The 23244-nt window shown below is 44.4% G+C and overlaps 1 protein-coding gene across 1 annotated transcript in view; it reads left to right on the top strand.

Annotated features, from left to right (window-relative positions):
- The first annotated feature begins 201 nt into the window (after nucleotides 1–201).
- Nucleotides 202–23244, top strand: part of slc22a23b (solute carrier family 22 member 23b) — a 114271-nt gene continuing 91228 nt past the window's right edge. Inside the window, exons 1-3 of the mRNA XM_085989221.1 lie at nucleotides 202–1389; nucleotides 16801–16904; nucleotides 17281–17435. Coding sequence (XP_085845347.1) covers nucleotides 922–1389; nucleotides 16801–16904; nucleotides 17281–17435 — 727 coding nt within the window. The 5' untranslated portion in view covers nucleotides 202–921. The remainder of the gene's footprint in view (nucleotides 1390–16800; nucleotides 16905–17280; nucleotides 17436–23244) is intronic.

The raw sequence follows: 23244 nt of genomic DNA, 5'->3' as shown, positions 1-23244 counted from the left end.
GATATAATTATTATATTTAAGGGTTTAAAAAAAAACATTATTCAGTGATGTCAAATTACTGCCGAATCTATTCCCAGGGTTGCAGGGGCTCTTAAAGCTGCAACTCTAAATGATCGGACTTATTTTCGATTGTACAACGCAAATTGCCCAACGAGCATTTTTTTGTTGTTGTTGCAGGAAGCTTTTAACTGCAGCCACGAAGGAGGGAGAAATGATCGTTTTGTAAGGTGCAGGAAAGTTGCCGAAAACCGGGGTTGAAGTGGGGTGGCGAGGAGAGAAAGCGACAGTGCAGCTTTAAGAGGGTTTCGGTGTGATTCACGGCCAGGTATTGGTGGAAGCTGACTCGCCCTGATTGAGAGCAGTGGGCGAGGGGGGGAAGAGAATTCAACCTCTTTAAAAAAAAACACTATATTATTTTTGGGAAAAGAAAAAAAAAAGTGCTCTTTCTGATTCTGCTGGGGTGAGAGTGAGTGGGCTGCAAGGGGACATGTTGCACACAAGGTGTGGTACCTGCAGCCAGGTAGTGAAGTCATGAGGAGGGCAGGTCTGGGAGCTGAATCTTCCGGGAACGCTGTACAGACCGCTTTCATTCCCTGTCTGTCTGTGTGTCTGATCCTCCTGTCATTTGTAAGGATGGTGTGGCTGGGGCAGTCTGGGCTTTGCTGACTGAAGCTCACTCTTCCTGTGCCTGGATCCCTCGGTTCTCTCTCTCTCTCCCCTCTTTTAAGAAACATTTACAGCTAGAAGTGTGAGAGGAGGGAAAAAGAAACTGCTTTGGAGCAACAAAAAAAAGGGAATAATTCGCAAGTGCTGGAATAATTGGCTGGTTGAAAGCCCGCTTGCACCAGAGGGAACTTAATTTATTTAGATCATTAGAGGGTGGGAATTTATTTATTTAAAAAAAAAAGGGTTATTAAATCAATGGCTGTGGAAAGGGACGATTCACATCAAGCCGCCGCCCCTACCACCACCGCCGGCAGATCTCCGGAGCGAACCTCCCGGGGTTTTGACGGGACGGTGTTGCCTCTCCTGGGGGGATTGGGCAGCTACCAGAAGAAGCTCATCCTCTTGACCTGGCTGCCCGCCATCCTGATCGGGCTCAGCCGCAGCTCCGACTGCTTCTTCAGCGCCGAGCCGCAGCTCTTCTGCCGGAGCAACGCCACACGGCTGGCCGATGTCCACGTCGCTCAAGCCAGGCTCGGTGTCAACATTAGCGGCAGTAACAACAGCAGCGGTCAGTGGGACAGCAGCAACCCGCAAAGGGCCAAAGGCCGCGCCGCCGCAGCCGCCACCACCACTACCATTACCACCAACACCAGCCGCGACTGCCAGTGCAAGGAGTGGGACTACAAGATCCACGCCGCCCTCACTCAAAACATAGTCACCAAGGTAAGGAGGCTGCAAGTTCCACCCACTTGGGATCCACATCATAACCTGTAATTTGGGAGGAGGGGAGGGGAGGGGGGAATGTCAGCCGTGCCTCAGTGGGTAGCAGCACCCTCCCTATCTCTATCTCTCTGGCCTTCTTGAGTCAGAAGTTTGCGGGTTCACAGTCCCCACTCCCAGAGACTTGAGCACAAAATTCTAACACTGGCGGAGCGCTGCGCTGTCGGAGGTGTGCCGTCTTTCGGACGAGACGTTAAACCGAGACCCCCCCCCTCTGTCCCCCTGTCCGCGCTCTCGGGTGGGCATAAAAGATCCCACGGCACTATTTCCAAGAAGAGTCCTGGCCAATATTTGCCCCTCCTATCAACGTCCGATTATCCGGTCGTCATCACGTTGCTGTTTGTGGGAGCTTGCTGTGCGCAAATTGGCTGCCGCGTTTCCTACATTACAACAGTGACTGCACTTCAAAAAGTACTTCATTGGCTGTAAAACGCTTTGGGACGTCCGGTGGCCGTGAAAGGCGCTATATAAATGCCAGTCTTTTTTATGGGATGTGCATGGTCTTGTTACGCGCTTACACATGGATTTAGATATCCATCAAAATATTCCTCAATTTTGCTCTATGGAAACAATCTACAGTGGTTAGCTAACCGTTTCTATTTCTCTAAAGTGGCATTTTACTGGATGAAAGGTAACATTCTCAAACTATAGAACATTACAGACAGATCTTCACTTTCCTCTGGATTTTAAGGCAGTTCAGAGAGTGACATTTGTTACAACCACTCGGCATACTGATCAACAAATTTAATAAAGTGATAACTGCTTTGGTCCACCATCGGATAGTTTAAGGTGGTGCTACAGTAATCTCTTATTTTTTTTAATAATTGTCATTTTCTGTTCCCCCCCCCCCCCCCCAAAGTTTCTCGCCATTCGCTGGTGCAGGAGCTGAGTCATGTTGAGATACAGTTCCGCAGGTGGTAGAATCTATGCGACTTTAACAAGTAGCCAAACCCTCGTCTGTTAGGTTGGACAGTGAGGGTTAGGTAGGATAATAAGCCAGTTTTGCTGCAAAAACGTGCAGCACAACTGAAACCAAACCAGTGAGTTCAGATTTTGGGTATGAAACCTCCTTGAGGGGGTAATCTCCAACTGTTTGGGCTTCACAACTTCTGCAGTACGCTTATAACTGCTGCAAAATAGATTTCAAAACAAGTTCCAGGCAGTTCACTGGTACCCTTTTTAACTTTGATAAAGAGCTGGCTGTTTTAGCAGCTCATGACTAAACATTAAGAACATCATCATTCAGACGGTGATCAGCGGGGCTTTCCACGTCTATATTTTTTCCTCTGCCAACTTAGTCCTGGCACCTGTTCCGACTTCAGCAACCAGCGGGCACTGCAGGATGTAAACTGCATCATTGACGTCAACAAGATCCTGAATTCGGGCTTTATGCTAAGCTTCTTTTAGTTTAGTTGGTCCTTGTGTTAGATCAAGGGGGCGCTCGTGGTGCTGATTTCAGTCCTGGTTACACTGAGGGTGCTGGGTCACCCTTATTGGTCCCAGTAAAATAGACTCGTTCTGAAGGAGTTGCCTCTCCACTGGGATAGATCTCCACAGGTACCAGCCCCGTCCAATATTTGATTCATGTATGAACATTGATGGGGCTTATAGCCAAGCTCTCTGTCAGAGGGGGCCATCACAGCTGCGCCCGATCGTGACCTCATCCACATCCACCTACGCACACTTCCAGCAGGGGGTTACCAGATACCGATCAGGAGTAGAACTGCTGGCTGATTTGCCTCCCCTCAACCAGGGCACTGAGGCTAGTTATAATATCCTTAAAGCTGCCTTACCAGAGATCAACTAACTCAGCACAGTCTGGAGATTGAACTTGGAATTTTACCTGTCTGCATCAGCTATTCACTTGGTAAACTCAGTCATTGGGGAAACTGCACCAGTTCTGAGTACGTTAGTATGGAGGACTACTACTTCACCCTTCTCCCTCCATTCTGAGAGTAGTGCGGGGTCGGCAGTATAACTCGATCCTGCTCCAGAAGCCATTGCTGCTCTCAAATGGCAGCTACAGTATAACAACTTGAAGGGCACATCCAACTGCAAATAATCCATATCATACCAACCCTGCCGAATAAGCACAAAATTCCCTATTGTATTTGCACGAAGCCCGACCCTCTAATTTTACGAGGGGGTGGGGGTGTGGGGGGGGGAAACGAGAAAAGAGAAGGCAACTTTGTGAGAGCGTCTCTTTATTACCTTGGTTATTCCCACATCCTGTTAATCTTCTTCTTAGGCAGTCCCTCGGAACCGAGAATGACTTGCTTCCACATTAAAAATGAGTTCTCAGGTGACTAATGAGTCCAATGTGGGACCTAGAGTCTCTGTCACAGGTGGGGCAGAGGAGTACGGATTTCCGGTCTGTCACTGTTGGTGTTGTCTATGAGGGTCCTGACGTTCCATGTCCCGAACTTCATTTTAAAGGGTGGAAGATGCCTGTGCGTGAATTCTTTTAACGTGGGGTGGCCGTTGCACACCAGCTACCACACGGGCTTGACAGAGCAAGGTCTTGGTCCAATGTCAAGGGGATCCAAGACGATTGGAGACCAGGCTCTGCTACATGGGCCTAGCACACGCACACAAACATAATCATACAATGTCCAGATCACAGTATAGGCGTACGGGAGTAGGTGGGTAAAATGTGGCTATGGTTTAGAATCAGTATGTTTAGACAAAGCACTTGTTCTTCTCTGACAATCACTGATCCAGGTAGTTTTTAAAAATATTCTTTGGGATGTGCACGACACTGGAAAGGCAATATTCAGTACCCATCCTCGGTTGCCCAGAGCGCATTGAGTCAACCACAGGTCTGTGACGGGAGTCACGTGTAGGCCAGACGGAGATGGGGAGATGGGTTCTTTTCCCCAAAGGACATTAGTGAACCAATTGGGTTTTATCACAATTTTGTTTATGGCTGTCAGTAACATTCTCAAACTTATTTGCCATATTCCATATTTTAATGTTGCTTTCTATTTTTTTCAATTCCTGCTTAATTTCCTATTTTTTTTTTCCTAATCCACCTACTTAGATTTGACATTTTATTGGAAAACAAACATTTTCACCTGAGAAAATTTTCCTCCTTCTGATCAGTCAGCCCATGTTTCTATGTTTTTGAATCCTGTGGGATAATAAATCGGATCATTTGTGTCTCGTTTTTAAGCATGAAGAAAATGTCTGAGGTATTCTGCCATGGAGTGAAAAGGGAAGGGAGCAATGTATAGTGTCCAGGTACCCTCTTCCCTCATTACACAGCATAACATGGACACCGAAAACCCCACACAAACTGGTGTAACCACAACTGAAAACTAAGATGTTGGGCAAGACTCTTGATTTGAATAGGCTTTTTTCTCTTCTTTCCACATGAATCTTTTTTCTATTTCCACATGAATCTTTTCTCTAAGTTAGTGACGTCAGGATAATCTGGAGTGGTAACAAGAACTGGAGGATGGTTCTGTTGTAGCCGGGACTTTCAAAACTCAACTTCTCTTTCAGTGGTTGTATCAAGACTACTTACAAGTGAGCCACACTTCTCGTGGTCTGGCATTCTGCATCTTGGGTTGCGTAGCCCAGAGCTACCAGTTGCCCTATTGAGCAGTAACCCTATGCAGAGGAATTCACATAATATTCTTGTTACATTGCTGCCCACTTCTTCTTAGGCAGTCCCTCGGAGCCGAGGATGACTTGCTTCCACATTAAAAATTAGTTCTCAGGTGACTGATGAGCCCAATGCGGGACCTACAGTCTCTGTCAACACATTACAACGGTGACTCCACTTCAAAAAGTACTTCATTGGCTGTAAAGCGCTTTGAGACGTCCAGTGGTCGTGAAAGGCGCTATATAAATGCAAGGCTTTCATTTTTTTCTCTCAAAAGATGGAAAGTAGCACTTCCAGGACCTGAATGTTACTGAGCTACTAAATCATTTATTAATCCTCCTCGGCAAATACTAGCCAACGCAATGCATGTTCATGAAAGATGTAGGAAGTGTCTGCGAGCGGTTAATTTACCCGTTTCAAATTTTAGACCTCCTTCAGTTAAAGTAGAAAGTCCAATAAGCCGCGGTGCCTTGTAGTTCGGTGAAGCCTCCCTTCCTGAGAATAATGTAACATAAGCTCTTGTTACGGAGTTTCTTTCTTCTGACATGTTCAGAATGAGAAAGAACAGCAGCAAGACTGGGCCCTCTGGTTTCTTTTTGATGGTAGGGTTGCTCAAAGCAGTGTTTTTCTCCTGATGCAATAATGCAGACTCGTAATATTTTCTTCAGAATAAAATCCAACATTACAGAGACCAATTGCTGCAGATGATTAAAGGAACTGTTAAAAGTACAATATTACAATTTACAGTGGAATTGTCACTGCTCCCTTACAATCTTTCATTTGCATTTAAACATGCTGTCCCAGTTGAAGTGAGCCTTTATCTTAACTAATTCCTAATTTTTAAAACAAATGCACATATTATCGCTGTTATATCCTTTTAAAGTTCGAGAAAGAATAGCTGCCATTTTAGCCTGTTGTTACCATTGCCGTTTAAATCTATTAAGACGAAAAGTCCTATTTTTGTCAAGGGTTCCATCAAAGATGACAGACCGTGGAGATAAGCTTTTTTTAAAAAAAAAAAAAAATCCGGCAATTCTGTTAACTGAATGGAATCATTTTTTATATTGTTTCTATACAAAAAATAATTGAAACAACGTTCAGCTTCCTTATTGCCCAAAGCAAAGTTGTTTAACATTTCCATCTGGAATTTGTGTTAAAGTATAAGGCTACATTTTACAAATGTGTGCTTCCAGCACAGAGCTTCACTTGCTTAGGGAGTGTATACTGTATTAGTAATTCGAGAGTCAACGTCAGTGGGTTCCACTGAGTTTGCTAGATCTTCAAGGTGAGACGTTGCACATGGACAAGGGAATTAGATAGAGAGATAGTTGAAACGGAAAAATTGCAGGGCTGCGGGGAAAGAGCAGGGGAGTGGGACTAATTGATAGCTATTTCAACAACAACAACAAAAACTTGTATTTATATAGCACCTTTTAACGTAGTAAAACGTCCCAAGGTGCTGAACAGGAGTATTTTAAGACAACAAATTTGACACCGATCCACATAAGGATAAATTAGGCTGGTGACCAAAAGCTTGGTCAAAGAGGTAGGTTTTAAGGAGCGTCTTAAAGGAAGAAAGAGAGGTAGCAAGGCGGAGAGGTTCAGGGAGGGAATTCCAGAGCTTAGGGCCCAGGCAACAGAAGGCACGGCCACCAATGGTTGAGCGATTTATAATCGGGGATGTTCAGGAGTGCAGGTATCTTGGGGGAGGGGGGGGGGACGCGATCACAGAAACCCCACAGTGCAGATAGAGGCCATTCGGCCCATCGAGCCTGCACCGACACATATCCCACCCGATCCCCGTAACCCCTACACCAACACACATCCCACTCTATCCCCGTAACCCCACGTATTTAATCCCCCTAACACTAAGGGTCAATTTATCATAGCCAATCAACCTAACCCGCACATCTTTGGACTGTGGGAGGAAACCGGAGCACCCGGAGAAAACCCACGCAAACACGGGGAGAATGTGCAAACTCCACACAGACAGTCACCTGAGGCCAGATTGTGGGGCTGGAGGAGATTACAGAGATAGGAAGGGGCGAGGACATGGAGGGATTTGAAAACAAGGGTGAGAATTTTGAAATCGAGAGCTGATACAGGCACAATGGGCCGAATGGCCACCTTCTGGTTATATGACTCCTATGACAATACAAGATGCAGTCCACTCACAGAGCCCGGATGCTACTGTTGGAGCTAAAGCTTAGCAGCCAGGTCTGCCATATATAGGAAATAAAAACCGAATGTGCGGAAACTACAAAGCAGGTCTGTCGGCATCTGTAAAGCGAAAAAGCTGAGTTAATGTTCTAGGTACAAACCTTTTGCCGGGACCACAGTGATATATGCCATGGGGTGTCCTTCATGTTGTATTTCTTTTGAAGTAAAGCAAGTTGAGAGTGAGGTGTTAAGGTCTGTTTTTTCTCCACGTGATGGATTCTCCTTATAGCTCCGTATTCAGGTAGAAAAGAATAATCTACATACCGCTTCTCAACCCACATATATTAACATTTAAATTAAGGTTTTCCGGTCACTAAAGTAACTTTGACTTAATTGGCTTCAGAACAAAGACTCTCCTGTAGATTGATGCCTTTAATCTTCTCATTTGATTCCTGGGGTCGGAGGCCAGTTTCATTTTAACTGCAGCTGTTATAAAAACTGTATGAAATCAAGACAGAAATGTTCTTATTTGTCTCAAGTAAGCCAATAAATTTCACACCCAAAAATAAATTGTACAGAGTTAATATTAAATGTCTAGTTCCCTGTAAAGCACTTTTATCATTGACCATTTGATCACTTTTTTTTTTAAATTGAGTTAGCGTTTTCTTTTAATTTGAGTGTATTTGCCTGCAAAGTTTCCCCCAGATCACACACCACCTGCAGGGATGGAGCCAGCTACCATGTTTCTGCTAACGTTTCTTGAACCAATTGTAGGAGGTGTGCACGAATGACCCCAGTGATAATTTTTCCTTTTGAGTTTATTTATTTTCTGTCTAAGCTGACACTTCAGTGCAGCCCTGAGGGAGTGTCTTTCAGATGAGACATTAAACCAAGACCCTATCTGCCCTCACGGGTGGACGTAAAAGATCCCATGGCATTATTTGAAGGCAAGTTCTCCATAGTGAGAGGGGCCAATATTTATCCCTCAACCAACATCAGTAAAAAAAAATCAGATGAATTGGTCATGATCTCATTAGTGTTTGTGAGACCTTGCTGTGTGCAAATTGGCTTCTGCATATAAGGATCCATCCGTCTGTCTGTCTGTATGTCTCTCTGTCTGTCCGCTATACACTCAAAAGTTATAGAGCGTACCTACACATATGTTATATCAAAAGAAAGCTTATGATTAGGGGAGTCTCATAGGCATATTTACTTTTTGGTCAGACAAAAATTGTTCGGACAGTATACGAAAAAGTTCAAAAATCCGCTCATTAGCGGTTGACCAATCCTACCGCTCATTAGCGTTGAGTGACGTGATGGTTGACCAATCCTACAGTTCAGTGACCTGATGGTTGACCAATCGGTGCATCACGGGGGGCGTTTCATTTCGTGTGTGGGCGGGACCTAATCCTGCAGCCTCCCGAAACATAGCCGCCATTTTTTTCACTTCTTTTACTCAACAGCGAGCGGGGCAGCTGTGGCGGCCCGCCGGAGCGGGAGGTGAGTTGGGGTCACTCGGGCTGGGCCTCACAACCGCTCGGCCCGAGACACAGAGTGGGGGAGCAGCAGCAGCCGGCCGTCAACCACGCGGCCTGTAAACTGCCGTATTACAAAAAAGCCTTGGCAACGCCGGGCCCCCCCAGCTAGTTTTCCTATATTAGAACAGTGAATACACTTTATAAAAAAAAAAGTACTTCATTGGCTGTAAAGCGCTTTGGCATGTACTGAGGTCATGAAAGGCGCTATGTAAATACAAGTTCTTTCTCGTTCGTTCTATTTCTTTCTCTCTTACTCGCTCTCTTTCGCTCGTGCTCTCGTGCTCGCTCTCTTTTTCTCTCGCTCTTGCGCTCGCTCTCTTTCTCCTGCTTGCTTCTCTCCCACTCTCTCCACTGTGATGTGACTGAGATTAGGAGTGGCAGAGGTGGGGGTATGGCGGTTGTGTTGCATCACCCAATGGTGAGTTGATGGTCCAATACCATGCCCCCACAGCACCCAAGCTTTAACTTTTTTAGCTCATCGAGGGGTAGCTGGCATCGTGAGGAACCCGGTAGGTGTATTGTCCGTGCAGCGCTCTGGACCTCCTGCGCAGCTGGCTCACCGTTTTTTCAGTGGGAAAAACCGCGCATGCACGGTATTTTGAATGGGCCACGCGGCCCCTTAAAGGGGCCATGTACCCCCCCAAAAATTAAAGGGCACATTGGCTGCAACATGACCATTATCTAGCTCCCAACGGTACACTCCCCTTTTACTGCAAAGGAGTAGTTGCTGAGAGCTGAAGGCCAGGCAACAGGAGATCCTTGTTTCCAGTTCTTGCCTTTTGAAGCATAGCGAAGATGGCAGCTTTGCTCAGGAGGCCAGTTAGCTTGTCATTTTTTTAAAAATAGAATTTTATTTTTCAGATTATTGAAAATCAGGATGTAAGCCCTTATCCTGAGATATTCCTTGAATTAAATCCTTGTTTTGTAGGAATGAGAAAATAAAATATTTAATACAATTTATTTACAATATTCCTGAATGTCTTGATGATAAATGAGATCTGACCGTGGATGAGCTCAAGTTTATGGAGGGTAGAACTAGGGAGGCCGGCCAGGAGTGCACTGCAATAGTCAAGTCTAGAGGTGATAAAGGCACAAAGATTGATTCTATGGCTGACTCTCACGAAGTTGAATGGTGCTCACAGGGATTACTGGCCAGGAAATCATAGGCATGCATTTCCTGATTGCCTGTCCTTCTAGTTTAAGTGGAAAGAGTGCCTGCAATTTGCTGGCCAGCTCTCCGCACGAGCGCTATTCTGCACCGGGAGTGTCTGACTGCAGAGTCAGTTCTATGAAGAATGGACACTTGGGTGAGACACCAGATGGGTACCTGCACCCATGGAACCATACCCAAGCTCGACGGGTGATTGAGAGCCCTTGTTCCCAACTTGCAGCCTGCAGTTGCGGGGCATGTGGGTTGGAGATGGGGTTACAACATTGCAATGAAGAATGAAAGAGCTTCTATTTAAAGAATACTTTTAACATCCCAAAGCACTTTATGATCAATGGATCACTTTTGAAGTGCAGTCACTGCTGTTATACAGGCAAACGTGGCAACTAATTTGTGTGCAGTGAAGTCCCACGGACAGTAAACGAAAGACTGACTGGATAATCTGTTTTTAATAGCATTGCTAGAGGGAGCCAATGTTGAGCAAGACACCAAGAGAAATCCTTGCTCTTTGAGCCTTTTGGGATTTTTAGTGTCCACCTGAGCAGGCAAAGGGGACCTCAGTTTAACATCCCTGCTGAAAGACAATGCAGTACTCCCTCAGTGCAGCAGTGACATGTCGGCCTTGATTATATGCTCAAGTCCTGGTGTGGGGCTCAAACCGGTGAGCTTCTGATGCTGAGGCGCTAGGGCTGACATTGTAGCCCGATTTCCCCCTGACCCTTCACCCTGATTCCCCTGACCCCCGACCCGTCACGGTTCCCTCTCGGATGCCACGTTGCGGAATCGCTTCTTGGGAGTTCACGTCTTGAAAAGGAGGGAGCAGGGGCACGTTGAAATGTGTCACGGAAGGAAGATAGTCCTGAGTGGACCAGCCATTAATTTGTCTCTGGCATTCTGCCTGGTGCTTGGTGCAGGCAGGGAAGCCTCATCCAATGGAAGCCAAGGACTAAATCTTTGATTCTGTGCTGACTCTCTGGATGGTATTAGTGGAGGAGTTATTTCACCGCCTGAGTCTTCAAGCGTGGGCCAGAGAACACTAAATAAACTGCAATTCAAGCAAATGCCTGGTAAATGAGGGAATGAGTTGCAAGTAACCTGTGACATGAGTCAGTCATTCATGAAAGAAAGACTTATGAAATAATACTGAGCGGCCTGCGGGTGGCGCTGTCCAGGGAGAGTATAAATACTCGGGCACGGGCCCAGCTTGCGCAGGACATTCTTAACAGGAACTAGTGAAGGACACAACTAGACCTCCATGTTGTAAAACAGTTGATTGAAGCTTTGTCTAACGCTTAGACCAAGTGCCTAGTAGTTTTCTTACGTCAACCTGCTTTTTAAAATTCTTATTCAGATGGTTACTTTTACATGCACTGATCACATTACAGTTGGAAAACACTTTTACAATTGACTTTTAAAATATGATGGACTTAAAAAATTGGGGCGTGCAAAACTAAACGCCACGGTATGTCTTGAGAAACTAACCCATCCCAAAATGGCACTGAAAAAATAGTTGATTTCTCACCATCTCTGAGCTAGTTTGGTGTTGCATTACGTTTCACTAAAGCGCAGCATCATGGTCGAGCATGTTGGTACTTCACCATAGCTATGTTCTTACTTATGATCCCTGAACAACCAATTCTGATAAAGGCTCTATCATCATGAGGATCTGAGAGGAGATCCTCTCTGCTGTTTCTAGCGTGGAGACTGACAGAAAATTGGTGTTGTCCAAAACGGCGCTCATGCACATTCTAACAGAAATGGAGCCCATCTGGGGAGCCAGGTTACACGTCAGGCTTTAAAGTGTGTGTATCTGTGTGCGAGAGAGGTCCCAAAACTCCAGGACTGCCAGTAAATTGTAACGCACTTTACAACTGCAGCAACACCGGAGTTGCTGGAGCTCAGCCTGACCAGACCACCGTGTCTGTAGCAGAAATGCAGGAGCTGCTGCAGTTGTATCTCAGCGTTCTGTAACATGCCATGGAATTCCATCAAGGCGGCTTCAGCAGCATTTACCCTGTGGGGAAAATCCGTCACCTGTTGGGACCTAAAGTATAAAGCTTCCAACAAACATCAGTGAATTTTGGCAGACCTCTGTGCTTGTTCCAGCTCTCTCTGGCCACAGGCTGATTGTCCATTTGGTATAGATAGAATATTTTTTTTAGTGATTTGCATTAATGTCTTTGTATCCCTTCCTGAGTACATAACAATTTTACTTTGAGCTCATTGTTTTGCTGTAAGTGAACTTGCATTTATCCATTTAATCAGTTTGAGATGGCCCTGATACTGTGAGAGATTGTGCCAACATGATATCACTGTATAAACTGGGCCCACCGCCACTTTATAAAGCTTAAGAGGATAGGACCATGAATGTGGATTGTTTTCTACGGCACCTTTCCCTTTGTATCTTGGGTGGGATGATCGTAAATGCCACCCAGCTACTGAAAACACCTGCAACTACTTTAAGTTTCAGTTTCAGCTAAAAGTAAGAGATTTTTTTTGTGTTGTAGAATAATACGTGTTTTATGTCTGTCTTCAACCGCTGAATCCCGTAAGAGCAGATCTCCACACAGCTGACGGCTACATTGAAATAAACATGCAGGGTTTTTTTTTTCAATCAGTGGTCAGGACGACCCAATATTTTTTTTCTGTTGTCTTTTTACCTGCCGTTGGTCTGTCTGGGAGCAGTGGAAAGCCGATAAATCCCCAGGACCTGATGGCCTACATCCTAGGGTTTTGAAAGAGGTGACTATAGAGATAGTGGATGCATTGGTTGACATTTTCCAAAATTCCATAGATTCCAGAACAGTTCTTGCGATTGGAAGGTAGCAAATATAACGCCGCTATTTAAGAAAGGAGGGAGAGAGAAAGCGGGGAACTACAGACCATAGTTAGCCTGACATTAGTAGTAGGGAAAATGCTAGAATCTATTAAGGATGTGGTAACAGGGCACTTAGAAAATAATAATAGGATTGGGCAGAGTCAACACGGATTTATGAAAGGGAAATCGTGTTTGACAAATCTCTTGAGTTTTTTGAGGTTGTAACTAGCAGAATAGATAAGGGGGAACCAGTGGATGTGGTGTATTTGGATTTTCAGAAGGCATTCGATAAGGTGCCACACAAGAGGTTATTAAACAAAATTAGGGCTCATGGGATTGGGGGTAATATACTAGCATGGATTGAGGATTGGTTAATGGACAGAAAACAGAGAGTAGGAATAAACGGGTCATTTTCGGGTTGGCAGGCTGTAACTAGTGGGGTACCGCAAGGATCAGTGCTTGGGCCTCAGCTATTCACAATCTACATCAATGATTTGGATGCGGGGACCAAATGTAATATATCCAAGTTTGCTGATGATACAAAGCTGGGTGGGAATGTAAGTTGTGAGGAGGATGCAAGGGGGCTTCAAGGGGATATAGACAGGCTAAGTGAGTGGGCAAGAACATGGCAAATGGAATATAATGTGGAGAAATGTGAAGTTATCCACTTTGGTAGGAAAAATAGAAAAGCAGAGTATTTTTTAAATGGTGAGAGATTGGGAAATGTTGGTGTTCAGAGGGACCTGGGTGTCCTTGTACACGAATCACTGAAAGTTAACATGCAGCTACAGCAAGCAATTAGGAAAGCAAATGGTATGTTGGCCTTTATTACAAGAGGATTTGAATATAAGAGTAAAGACGTCTTACTGCAATTATATAGACCCTGGTGAGACCACACCTGGAATATTGCATAAGTTTTGGTCTCCTTATCTAAGGAAGGATATATTTGCCATAGAGGGAGTGCAACAAAGGTTCACCAGACTGGTTCCTGGGATGGGGGGATTGTTCTATGAGGAGAGATTGATTAGACTAGGCCTATATTCTCTAGAGTTTAGAAGAATGAGAGGTGATCTCATTGAAACATACAAAATTCTTACAGGACTTGACAGGGTAGATGCAGAGAGGCTGTTTCCCCTGGCTGGGGAGTCTAGAACTAGGGGGCATATACTCAGGATAAGGGGTCAGCCATTTAGGACTGAGATGAGGAGAAATTTCTTCACTCAGAGGGTGGTGAATCTTTGGAATTCTCTCCCCCAGAGGACTGCGGAGTCTCAGTCGTTGAGTATATTCAAGACGGAGAGCGATTAGATTTTTGGATATTAAGGGAATCAAGGGATATGGGGAGAGTGCAGGAAAGTGGAGATGAGGTAGAAGATCAGCCTTGATCTTATTGAATGGCGGAGTAGACTCGAGGGACCGAATGGCCGACTCCTGCTCCTATTTCCTATGTTCTGCTCCAGCAGCAGCAGTGCATTTTGGTGCAAACAAGCTGACGCAAGATCATGGCCTCATTCGAGCCATTCATTTTCTGTAATGACGCAGTGATATGATGTCACGACATTAGTCTCTGCGCGCACTTTCTAAAATGCCACTGCCAATCTATGTCCGCGTAGAACGGCAGGCACCATAGCTCAGTCGGTTTTCAGAAGGCTGACAGCGTTTGAGTAAATGTGGGAGATCGGTGTGGTTTGTTCTTTCCGTCATCTCCCAAGACCCGGACTGCAGGATAAAAGTGACTTGTGAACTTGGGGTCGTTGCGGCAGGAGTTTTGAAGTAGGTTGATCCAAGTTCTTCCTGCCTGAAAACACCGTTAATAATCTTGTGGCTAACCGTGGCTGCAGTGTGTACCATCTACAAGATGCCCTGCAGCAATTCGCCAAGGCTTCTTCGGCAGCACTTCCCAAACCCACGACCTCTACCACCTACAAGGACAAGGGCAGCAGGCACATGGGGACACCATCGCCTGCAAGTTCCCCTCCAAGCCACACACCATCCTGACTTGGAAGTATATCGCTGATCCTTCATCGTCGCTGGGTCAAAATCCTGGAATTCCCTCCCTTAAAGCACTGCGGGAGTACCTTCACCACCCGGACTGCAGTGGTTTAGGAAGGCGGCTCGCCACCACCTTCTCGAGGGCAATTAGGGATGGGCAATAAATGATGGCCTTGCCAGTGACGCCCACATCCTAGGAGCGAATAAAAAAAATCTTGTTCTTTTAGCTGGGAATAGGACCTCTGGTGTAACCTGCACTGTTCAGTATCACTGTGAGATATCAGTGAGGTTTGTAATACCGAATTCAGTGTGGTATAATATGCAGTGTAACAAAATGTTGCACTTTGACATAATTGTCTGAGAAGATCTGGACTTTAAGATATATTCAGTGGCTAAATAATTATGCTGATTGATCGCGTATTTTACCTGTGGTATCGGTGTTAATGAAGTCCTTTTTTTGTACGTTTTTGGAAATATAAGTACAGCTTTCTCTCCAAACCCAACCAAATATGTTTCCTTTTCCTTTGAGTACAGGAGCAAGGATGTCTTGCTGCAGTTGTACAGGGCCTTGGTGAGACCACACCTTGAGTATTGTGTGCAGTTTTGGTCGCCTTATCTGAGGAAGGATGTTCTTGCCATGGAGGGAGTGCAGTGAAGATTCACCAGACTGATACCTGGGATGGCAGGAATGACATATGAAGAGAGATTGGGTCGATTAGGCTTATATTCGCTAGAGTTTAGAAGAATGAGAGGGAATTTCATTGAAACTTATAAAATTCTAACAGGGCTAGACAGACTAGATGCAAGAAGGATGTTCCCGATGGCGGGGGAGTCCAGAACCAGGGGTCACAGTCTAAAGATAAGGGGTAAGCCATTTAGGACAGAGATGAGGAGGAATTTCTTCACCCAGAGAGTGGTGAACCTGTGGAATTCTCTACCACAGAAGGCAGTTGAGGCCAATTCATTAAATATATTCAAGAAGGAGTTAGATATATTTCTTAAGGCTAAAGGGATCAAGGGATATGGGGAGAAAGCAGGGACCGGGTACTGAGTTTGGATGATCAGCCATGATCTCATTGAATGGCAGAGCAGGCTCGAAGGGCCGAATGGCCTGCTCCTATCTTCTATGTTTCTATGTTTCCCTCATTTTCTAGGGACAAGATGGGGGAGAGGACGACTGTTTCTTCCAAATTACTGCCCTCGCTTAAAATTCTCTTCACGATGGTGATTGATAGCAGATAAATAGATCCACGCGTAGCGGTGAGATACGATTGTTATCCCATCAGTGGATAAGTTGTGAATGAGCACGTCGGCAGTCGGCGGCATTTAGCGCAAGTGTTAAACACCGAGCTGTTCATTGTGTACTCTGGGCGTATCACAACAATGAACACCCCTGCATCTAATTTCTACTCTTTTTTTAAAGATGTGCTGTGTTGCTGGTTCTGCTGACATTACTCTGAATGGTTTTTTTCCCCCTCTCCATGCTGATTGTTATCAGTGCTATTCAAAAAGTATTTTGGGTAGATGTTGCGTATGTTAGTAATACGGAGTAAAACTGACTAAATTACTACTATTACAGGAATAGGAGGGGAGATGAATTTTGCATTATTAGAACTGAGGCCACATCAATAGGGATGGGACGAGCCTTTTTACATCATCGAGATATTGGCCCGGATTTTGCGGTGACGAAACTGGGGAAGATAAAATCGATGCCACAGAGATCGCTAGATCTTCGTGGGCAGCTTTCTTCAAGGTCAGCAGCGAGTGTTGCCACTTCGCCGATGAGCGCAACATCCGGACCAATAAGGGTGATTTTTTGGGGGGGACGGTGGGGGAGGGAAAGGTAGAGTCAGTAAGGAAGTACAATATTAGCCTTGTTAGATGGCACGTCATACTAGACAAATGCAGGTTTTTGGAGGGGAAACTGCACTTTCAAAAGTGTACACCGAAAGGACTGAATTAGCACAAACAAACCTCAGGAAAAATCAATCAGCATGATTATTTTGACACTGGAACTGTGCTTACTACTAATAATGTTCTAAGTGTGTTACTGTTTCTTCATCCTCTCCAGTGGAACCTGGTTTGCAGTTCTTCGTGGAAAGTCCATATTGCCAAGTTTTCATTGCTGGTTGGATTGATTGTTGGTTACTTGGTAACGGGATGCTTGGCAGATTGGTAAGTTCAACATTTTCTGTTTTGCAAATAGTTGGATGTGAATTATATTTGGGCAATTCCACATTTAAGAGTAGGATTATAGAGTTCATTCCTCAGGTAAATGGGGTCGTCTTGTACCTGAGTAACATTATGTTCTCTCTCTCGTGTAAATGGTTCTATTCACTTTGATAGGTGAAAAATCTGAGTCTCGTACATTGAGGAGAACAAAGGCCCAAATAGCTGGGGGAAGACCAACTATAGCTTGATCCAGTAGCTGTGTTTTGGTGAATCTGTCTTAAAATGAGGGTTTTACTTGATTTTTTTTTAATGTAAGAGCATCTTAATATTGCTGTTGTGAGCCTGTCTTCTAATTATTTAATTCCAATTTAATTCTTAGGATTGGCCGACAGTTGGTGCTGATGTTCTCGGTCATGTTCATGTTGGTCTTTGGACTGACAGTAGCTCTTTCTGTGAATGTCACTATGTTCAGCACACTAAGGTTCTTTGAGGGATTTTGCCTGGCAGGAATATTTCTCACTCTCTACGTAACACGTGAGTAACACTTTTGATAAAGCAGCTACGTTAGGTGGGTAAAATTCTTGGTAGCCTCTTAATCCAGAAGCCTTTAATATAAATATGTCTTTATAATGTTCTAAATGGGGATCTCCTAAATCAGTTGTCTTTTATATACCTCTTAGTTCAGTGCTGGTAAACATTAATTATTGAAGTGAAACAGGCAATTACAGATATCCAAATACATCTTGTCCACATCATTAATCTAATGTACCAAAATGTGGTTTGATAGGATTGATGAGATGCCTATTGGAGGTTAACCTGTTAAGATAGCTGTTAGAAAGAATAGGTTATAATTGTTATAGTTAGTAGGCTATAATTAAGTAACAGTAAAATGAATAGCTTTCTGTACTGATAATTTGACAGAAGTACTGTTTTTTTTCTTTCCCTGTGGTTCCTCAGCAGGATTGGCCCAACAATTCTATCAGCTTTGTTTTTTATTCGTTCACGGGATGTGGGCGTTGCTGGCAAGGCCAGCATTTATTGCCCATCCCTAATTGCCCTTGAGAAGGTGGTAGTGAACCGCCTTCTTGAACCACTGTTTTCAAAACCTCTTCTACTCTCCCTTTTCACCTCCTCCTACACTTTCTATATTCCCCATGATTATCTTTAGTATTGTTAGCACAAAGTTTATTATGTACGTTCCTTTTAAGTTTCAGTTTAGTGTTAATCTCTCAAATGGTTGACTTGGATATGAAAGATCACATTGACACTATTTAATGAAGAGCCAGGTACTGTGTGCTGGTGTCCCAGCCAACAATCCACTCTTTCAAAACAACATAACCAGAAATACTTGTCTTTCATCTCGTGTCTGTTTGTGGGACCTTGATCTGTGCAAATTGACTGCCTTGCACTTCAAAAAGTCATTCTTTGATTGTGAAGTGCCTTGGGATGTAATGAGAGATGTGATAATTTGCTGAATAAATGCAAGTTCTTTTAATGTACGGAATATGCACCCTGTGTCTTTTTAACTGCGGTGGTAGAAAACCTAAACCTAAATCTATCGTCGTTGTTGTTAATGGTGCTAATTATCTGCTCTAAAAAGGCACACTGATTTGGTCAGAAATAAGGTTACTGATTTATAGAATGTTAAATATAAAGTATAATGTGTGTGTAAATACAATTGGGTGTTGGTACAGCTAGGTTTCAAGTTGAAGAATATAATCGAATGCATCTACTTTATTTACCGATAATCCCTGCGCATGTATGGTGGTCATGTGACAGGTCTGCGTCCAATATCATGGTGATTTGGGGAAGGGTTTATTTTGTGGTGTATGATTTCCTACCAGTTTGGGGTAGGGGAAAGGCCTAAGCTTTATTATTGACAAGGCCTAGGTGTAGAGCCAAGCCCCATAAGTGCAGGGCAGGACCAAGACTCAAAGAGTAAGGGAGTAGACAAAATAAATCGGATGGCAGTGGTGCCAACCTTGGTTTTCAAAAACCTGAAAATTGTAGGAAGGTGGAAATATTGAGGGAGGTAAGGAGTTCCACGGTTTAAAGGTTCTTTGAAAGACTGAGTTAGAAAGTAACTGGTTTTATTGGCCCAGAAATTCGGGTCGGGGGCTTCCCGCGGGTGCAAGCCCCCGACCTGCACTTACCTTGCGCGCCGGCAGTTGAGCTCTGGGCTCCCGTGGAATTCCGCTCCGGGGCCTGCTCCAACTCCCGGCGCGCTGTGGTTGCGTGTCCCAGGGGCGTAGTTAGTGCGATGCGTCCCCTGGGATCACGTGAGCCATGGGCAGCCAATCAGAGGAGGGAAAAGCCCATTCATAAGATTGACAGGAAGACCTGTCTAAACTTATGAATATACGGGCCCCAAAATAACAGTAAACCTTCAAATAAATTATTTTTAAAATCACACTTTTTAAATAAACTATAAATTACATTAAATAACTATTTTAAACAATAATTTAAATTATTTGAAAAAAATAATTTTATAAAAAAACAGCTAAAAATAAACTTACCTTGCTTTAAAGTATTTAAAAATAATAAACCTGTGGAAAAAATGTTTTAATTTTAATTAATTGACCACTTACCTTTTAAAATGCAGGCCTTACGCCTGGTTTTTACATTTCTAAAATCTAAAGACTTACCCTCACGGAAAAACCTGTTTTAAAAAAAAAAACATAAGTTCAAAGCACACGCGCAGACTCCCGCGCGCACGCGTTCGACCTCTGAACCCCTTCGTTCAGAGGAACGGAAGTGCCGGTTTCCCACGCATGCGCAGTGCATGCAAGAAACCGGCACTTCTATCGGGTCCACGCGTCAGTACTCCGTGCGTACTCATGCGTTGGGACCCGAATTTCTGGGCCATTGGCCCTGAAATTCCGCAGGATTACCACCAGCCTCCCGTCAGAATCTTGGCCGGCGGAAACCTCTGAGCAATTGGGGAAACTATTCCCAATTCGGGATTCACGGCATCTCTCTGGGGTTTCCGGTGGTCTCCCACCAAAGCTGTGGCAGGAGACTGGTGGTAGTCCCACTGAATGTCAGGGCCCTTTAGCTGACGCATAATTGGTTGCTGCTACACGGTGTAATGGAAAATTGTGCAGCCATATAAAGCACTAGAGTGTGCCCTACAATTAGGAAAAATTTGATTAGAGAACCAAGATATAATTGTTTATATTTACTGTGTCGTGAATTCCCAAGTATTCTTCCAGCAAACAATGTCACCGAAACCTTTTGTGTAGCATGTGACTGCCACTTTGCAGTTGTAATGTCACAGGAGATGAAGGATTCTCCGATATCGTTAGAAAGTTGACTATAACAAACAAAAACAGAATTTTTTTTTTTTTTTAACTGTACAGCTTTGCAGCTTCCTTGGATAAATAAGTAATAGGTCTGATGAACATGCTGCATCAACGACTATCTCTCTACACACGCTCGCAGCAGCAGTGCCACGTTCAGGGCACTCCACAGCTCCTGTTGTCTTAATGTATAATCTTAAAAATTAATTCCCCAAAAAGTGGTTTCAGATAACCGTTGTGGGTGGTGATTTTAGATATTTTTACTTTGTGCTCCAACACTATATCCTGTTGGGAAGCTTGGACTTGCAGTGGTGCTGGCTCTGCTATTAATCCAAGTGTGCAGAGCGGGGTCTGCACATTTACTTTCCTCCAGCTGATAGCCTTGACCCAACAGCAAAATTATAGGCCACAATTTTGTGGATCTACAATGCTGCTGATTCCTGGAAACTTAGGTGGTGTTGATGGAGATGCATTGACAGAACCAGGGGTCACAGTCTAAGGATAAGGGGTAGGCCATTTAGGACAGAAATGAGGAGGAATTTCTTCACCCAGAGAGTGGTGAACCTGTGGAATTCTCTACCACAGAAGGCAGTAGAGGCCAATTCATTAAATATATTCAAGAAGGAGTTGGATATATTTCTTAAGGCTAAAGGGATCAAGGGATATGGGGAGAGAGCAGGGACCGGGTACTGAATTTGGATGATCAGCCATGATCGCATTGAATGGCGGAGCAGGCTCGAGGGGCCGAATGGCCTACTCCTGCTCCTATCTTCTATGTTTCTATGACAGTCGCAGTCTTTTAATTGTATTCTTGTGCTTTGTGTGAACAAACTCCCGATTAGCAAAACGCCACAGTCTTGTGTGGTTAGTCATTTCTCACCGCTGTGTAGACTTGAGACTGGTGGATACACAGGAGGCACAATCGACTCCTATATGAGGCTCCATTGTTCCTACTTGGCGATTCATTATTTCTTCATTCCTCTTGGTTGCTTTGCTGCTATTTAGAACTGTAGAATGAGTTTTATTGTGTTGTTGCATTGTGCCTATCTTCTCTTTGTACAGGGCCTTCTGAAGAGGTCAATCATTGATATCTTCATGTCTCCTGTTGCCTGATCAGTTCCTCATCTACATTAGAACCCATCTTGCACCATTTCATGGAACTGACTTTAGTCCTGGGTCCTCGCTGATTTCTCATTTGGGAGACTAACACAATAAACAATAGTTTCCCGCAAGCTATGGGTAGATTAACTAATACACCACATTGTGGTAGCGGCGTTGAAACACATGTCTGTAGTACGGAGGCAGCTTGACTCCTTCCTGACTGCAGATAGAATGGGCCAGCTGCTTCATAAATTTAATGGCCTTTTACCTGAACTTTTACCTCTTGTGTTTTTCCAATTTCTCTACCCCTCTTCTAAACATGGTGGCTTTTGCTGAGGTGCCATTTCATGGATTCCGGAGGCCCTCAGGTACCTTTATTCAAGTGGCCATTTTTCTTATGTGTTTACATAGTGAGCACGGGAGGGTGTTCAGCTGTGTGGAGCATCAGCGTCAAGCCTAACCTTGTCTTCTCCTGACATCCACACATGATGATTTTCTAGTGGCCGCGACTGGACAATAGTCAGGACTGGAAACTATGGGTGATTTATTTTGCCTTGCTAGCCTACGGCCACTGAGGCCAACCGTAGCACCCCTGCCACTGCACTGGGTGGGATCAGCTAGCACACCACATTTCCGGGGGCTTTCCTTCACGGATGTCATTCAGTACCACGCCAGCATTCACTTCTGAGCCTTTGCTGAACCTCAATATCTTCATAGCGCAATATGTTCACAAGCAGTTCACATGAGTTGTCACAGAATAGCGTTCTTAAGCTATTCCGCTAGTGCACCTGTGGAGTGGCTGGATCACTGCAATGCTTGCCCATAATTGGTCCCACCATCTCGTCCTTTTGGTTTCTCCCTACACCACCAACACCTCCCTGAAGGTCCTACTGATCATTAGCCGAATGGCACACATGCCCTATTTGATAAAACGTTCTCACTGTAACACATTGTATGCAGGTCATTACTTTAACATTTTCCCCAGGAAGGGGAGAAAGTATAAATAACATTTTTACCAACCAAACAAGAATTCTGCTCTGCAAAGCAGTTGGGATGGCTTCAGTAATGATTGTTTGCTGATGTTTCACCCTCTTACGCTTGTCCTGTTGCATGCTGTTAATATAATCTCAAAGTTATTGAAATGGTGTAAGCAAACCTGTGATGTGCATGTGATCCAAAAGAACAGCTCATTCTGTTTGTTCGATGATGAACCATGACTGTTTTATGCCAGGGACCAGTGTGATCATTTGCTAATCAGTACCAACAGCTTTCTGTAGCGAGAGAGAGTTTGATCTGCCTGATAACTGGGTCTGAATGTACTGCTGCAGCAGGTGTAGTATTGAATAGGTTGATGGAAAGATTTCAGATCTGGCTGCTCACATAACATATTTAGATGTTTGTATATTTTTGCGAGTTGTAATGAATATATGTTGGGGAGGAGACGGAAGGGACATCTGATAGCTCAACTTCTTCAGCTTCCATTTGTTCAAATTGTTGCTGTTTTCAATTTTTAAAATAAACTTGAGACCAAAGCTTTTCACTCCTATTGTGGAATAACTTTTCCTAGAAAATGCCGTTTGCTGATATTTCATATGTTGTAAACTTTGAAGTAACTAGACAGAAGCATTAGATAAAACACAGTGGGGGCGATTTTTAGCCCTACTCGCTCAGCAGAAACCTGGCGGGTGGGCAGTTAAAATCGCCCTGGCTCTTGCCAGTCCGAAAGCCCACATCATCGCAACTTCTGCAATTTTAACCTGCTCTCTTGAGCAGGCAACAAGGACGCGCGCCCGGAGCCAACAGGGTCCTTCTTTACATATGGATGTTGCGGCCTGATGACATCATTGAGACCCGACGGTAATTTTAACTCCGGCCTGAGTGGGGAATCCACCTGGAGTTAAAATCGGGGCCAGATCTATGTTTGTGCCTCTCTGCAGTTTTGA

Source organism: Somniosus microcephalus, chromosome 5, assembly GCF_052327205.1.
Source record: "Somniosus microcephalus isolate GS21.2 chromosome 5, FLI_Smic_1.0, whole genome shotgun sequence".
Lineage (NCBI taxonomy): Eukaryota > Metazoa > Chordata > Chondrichthyes > Squaliformes > Somniosidae > Somniosus > Somniosus microcephalus.
This window is presented reverse-complemented; position numbering and strand designations above follow the sequence as displayed.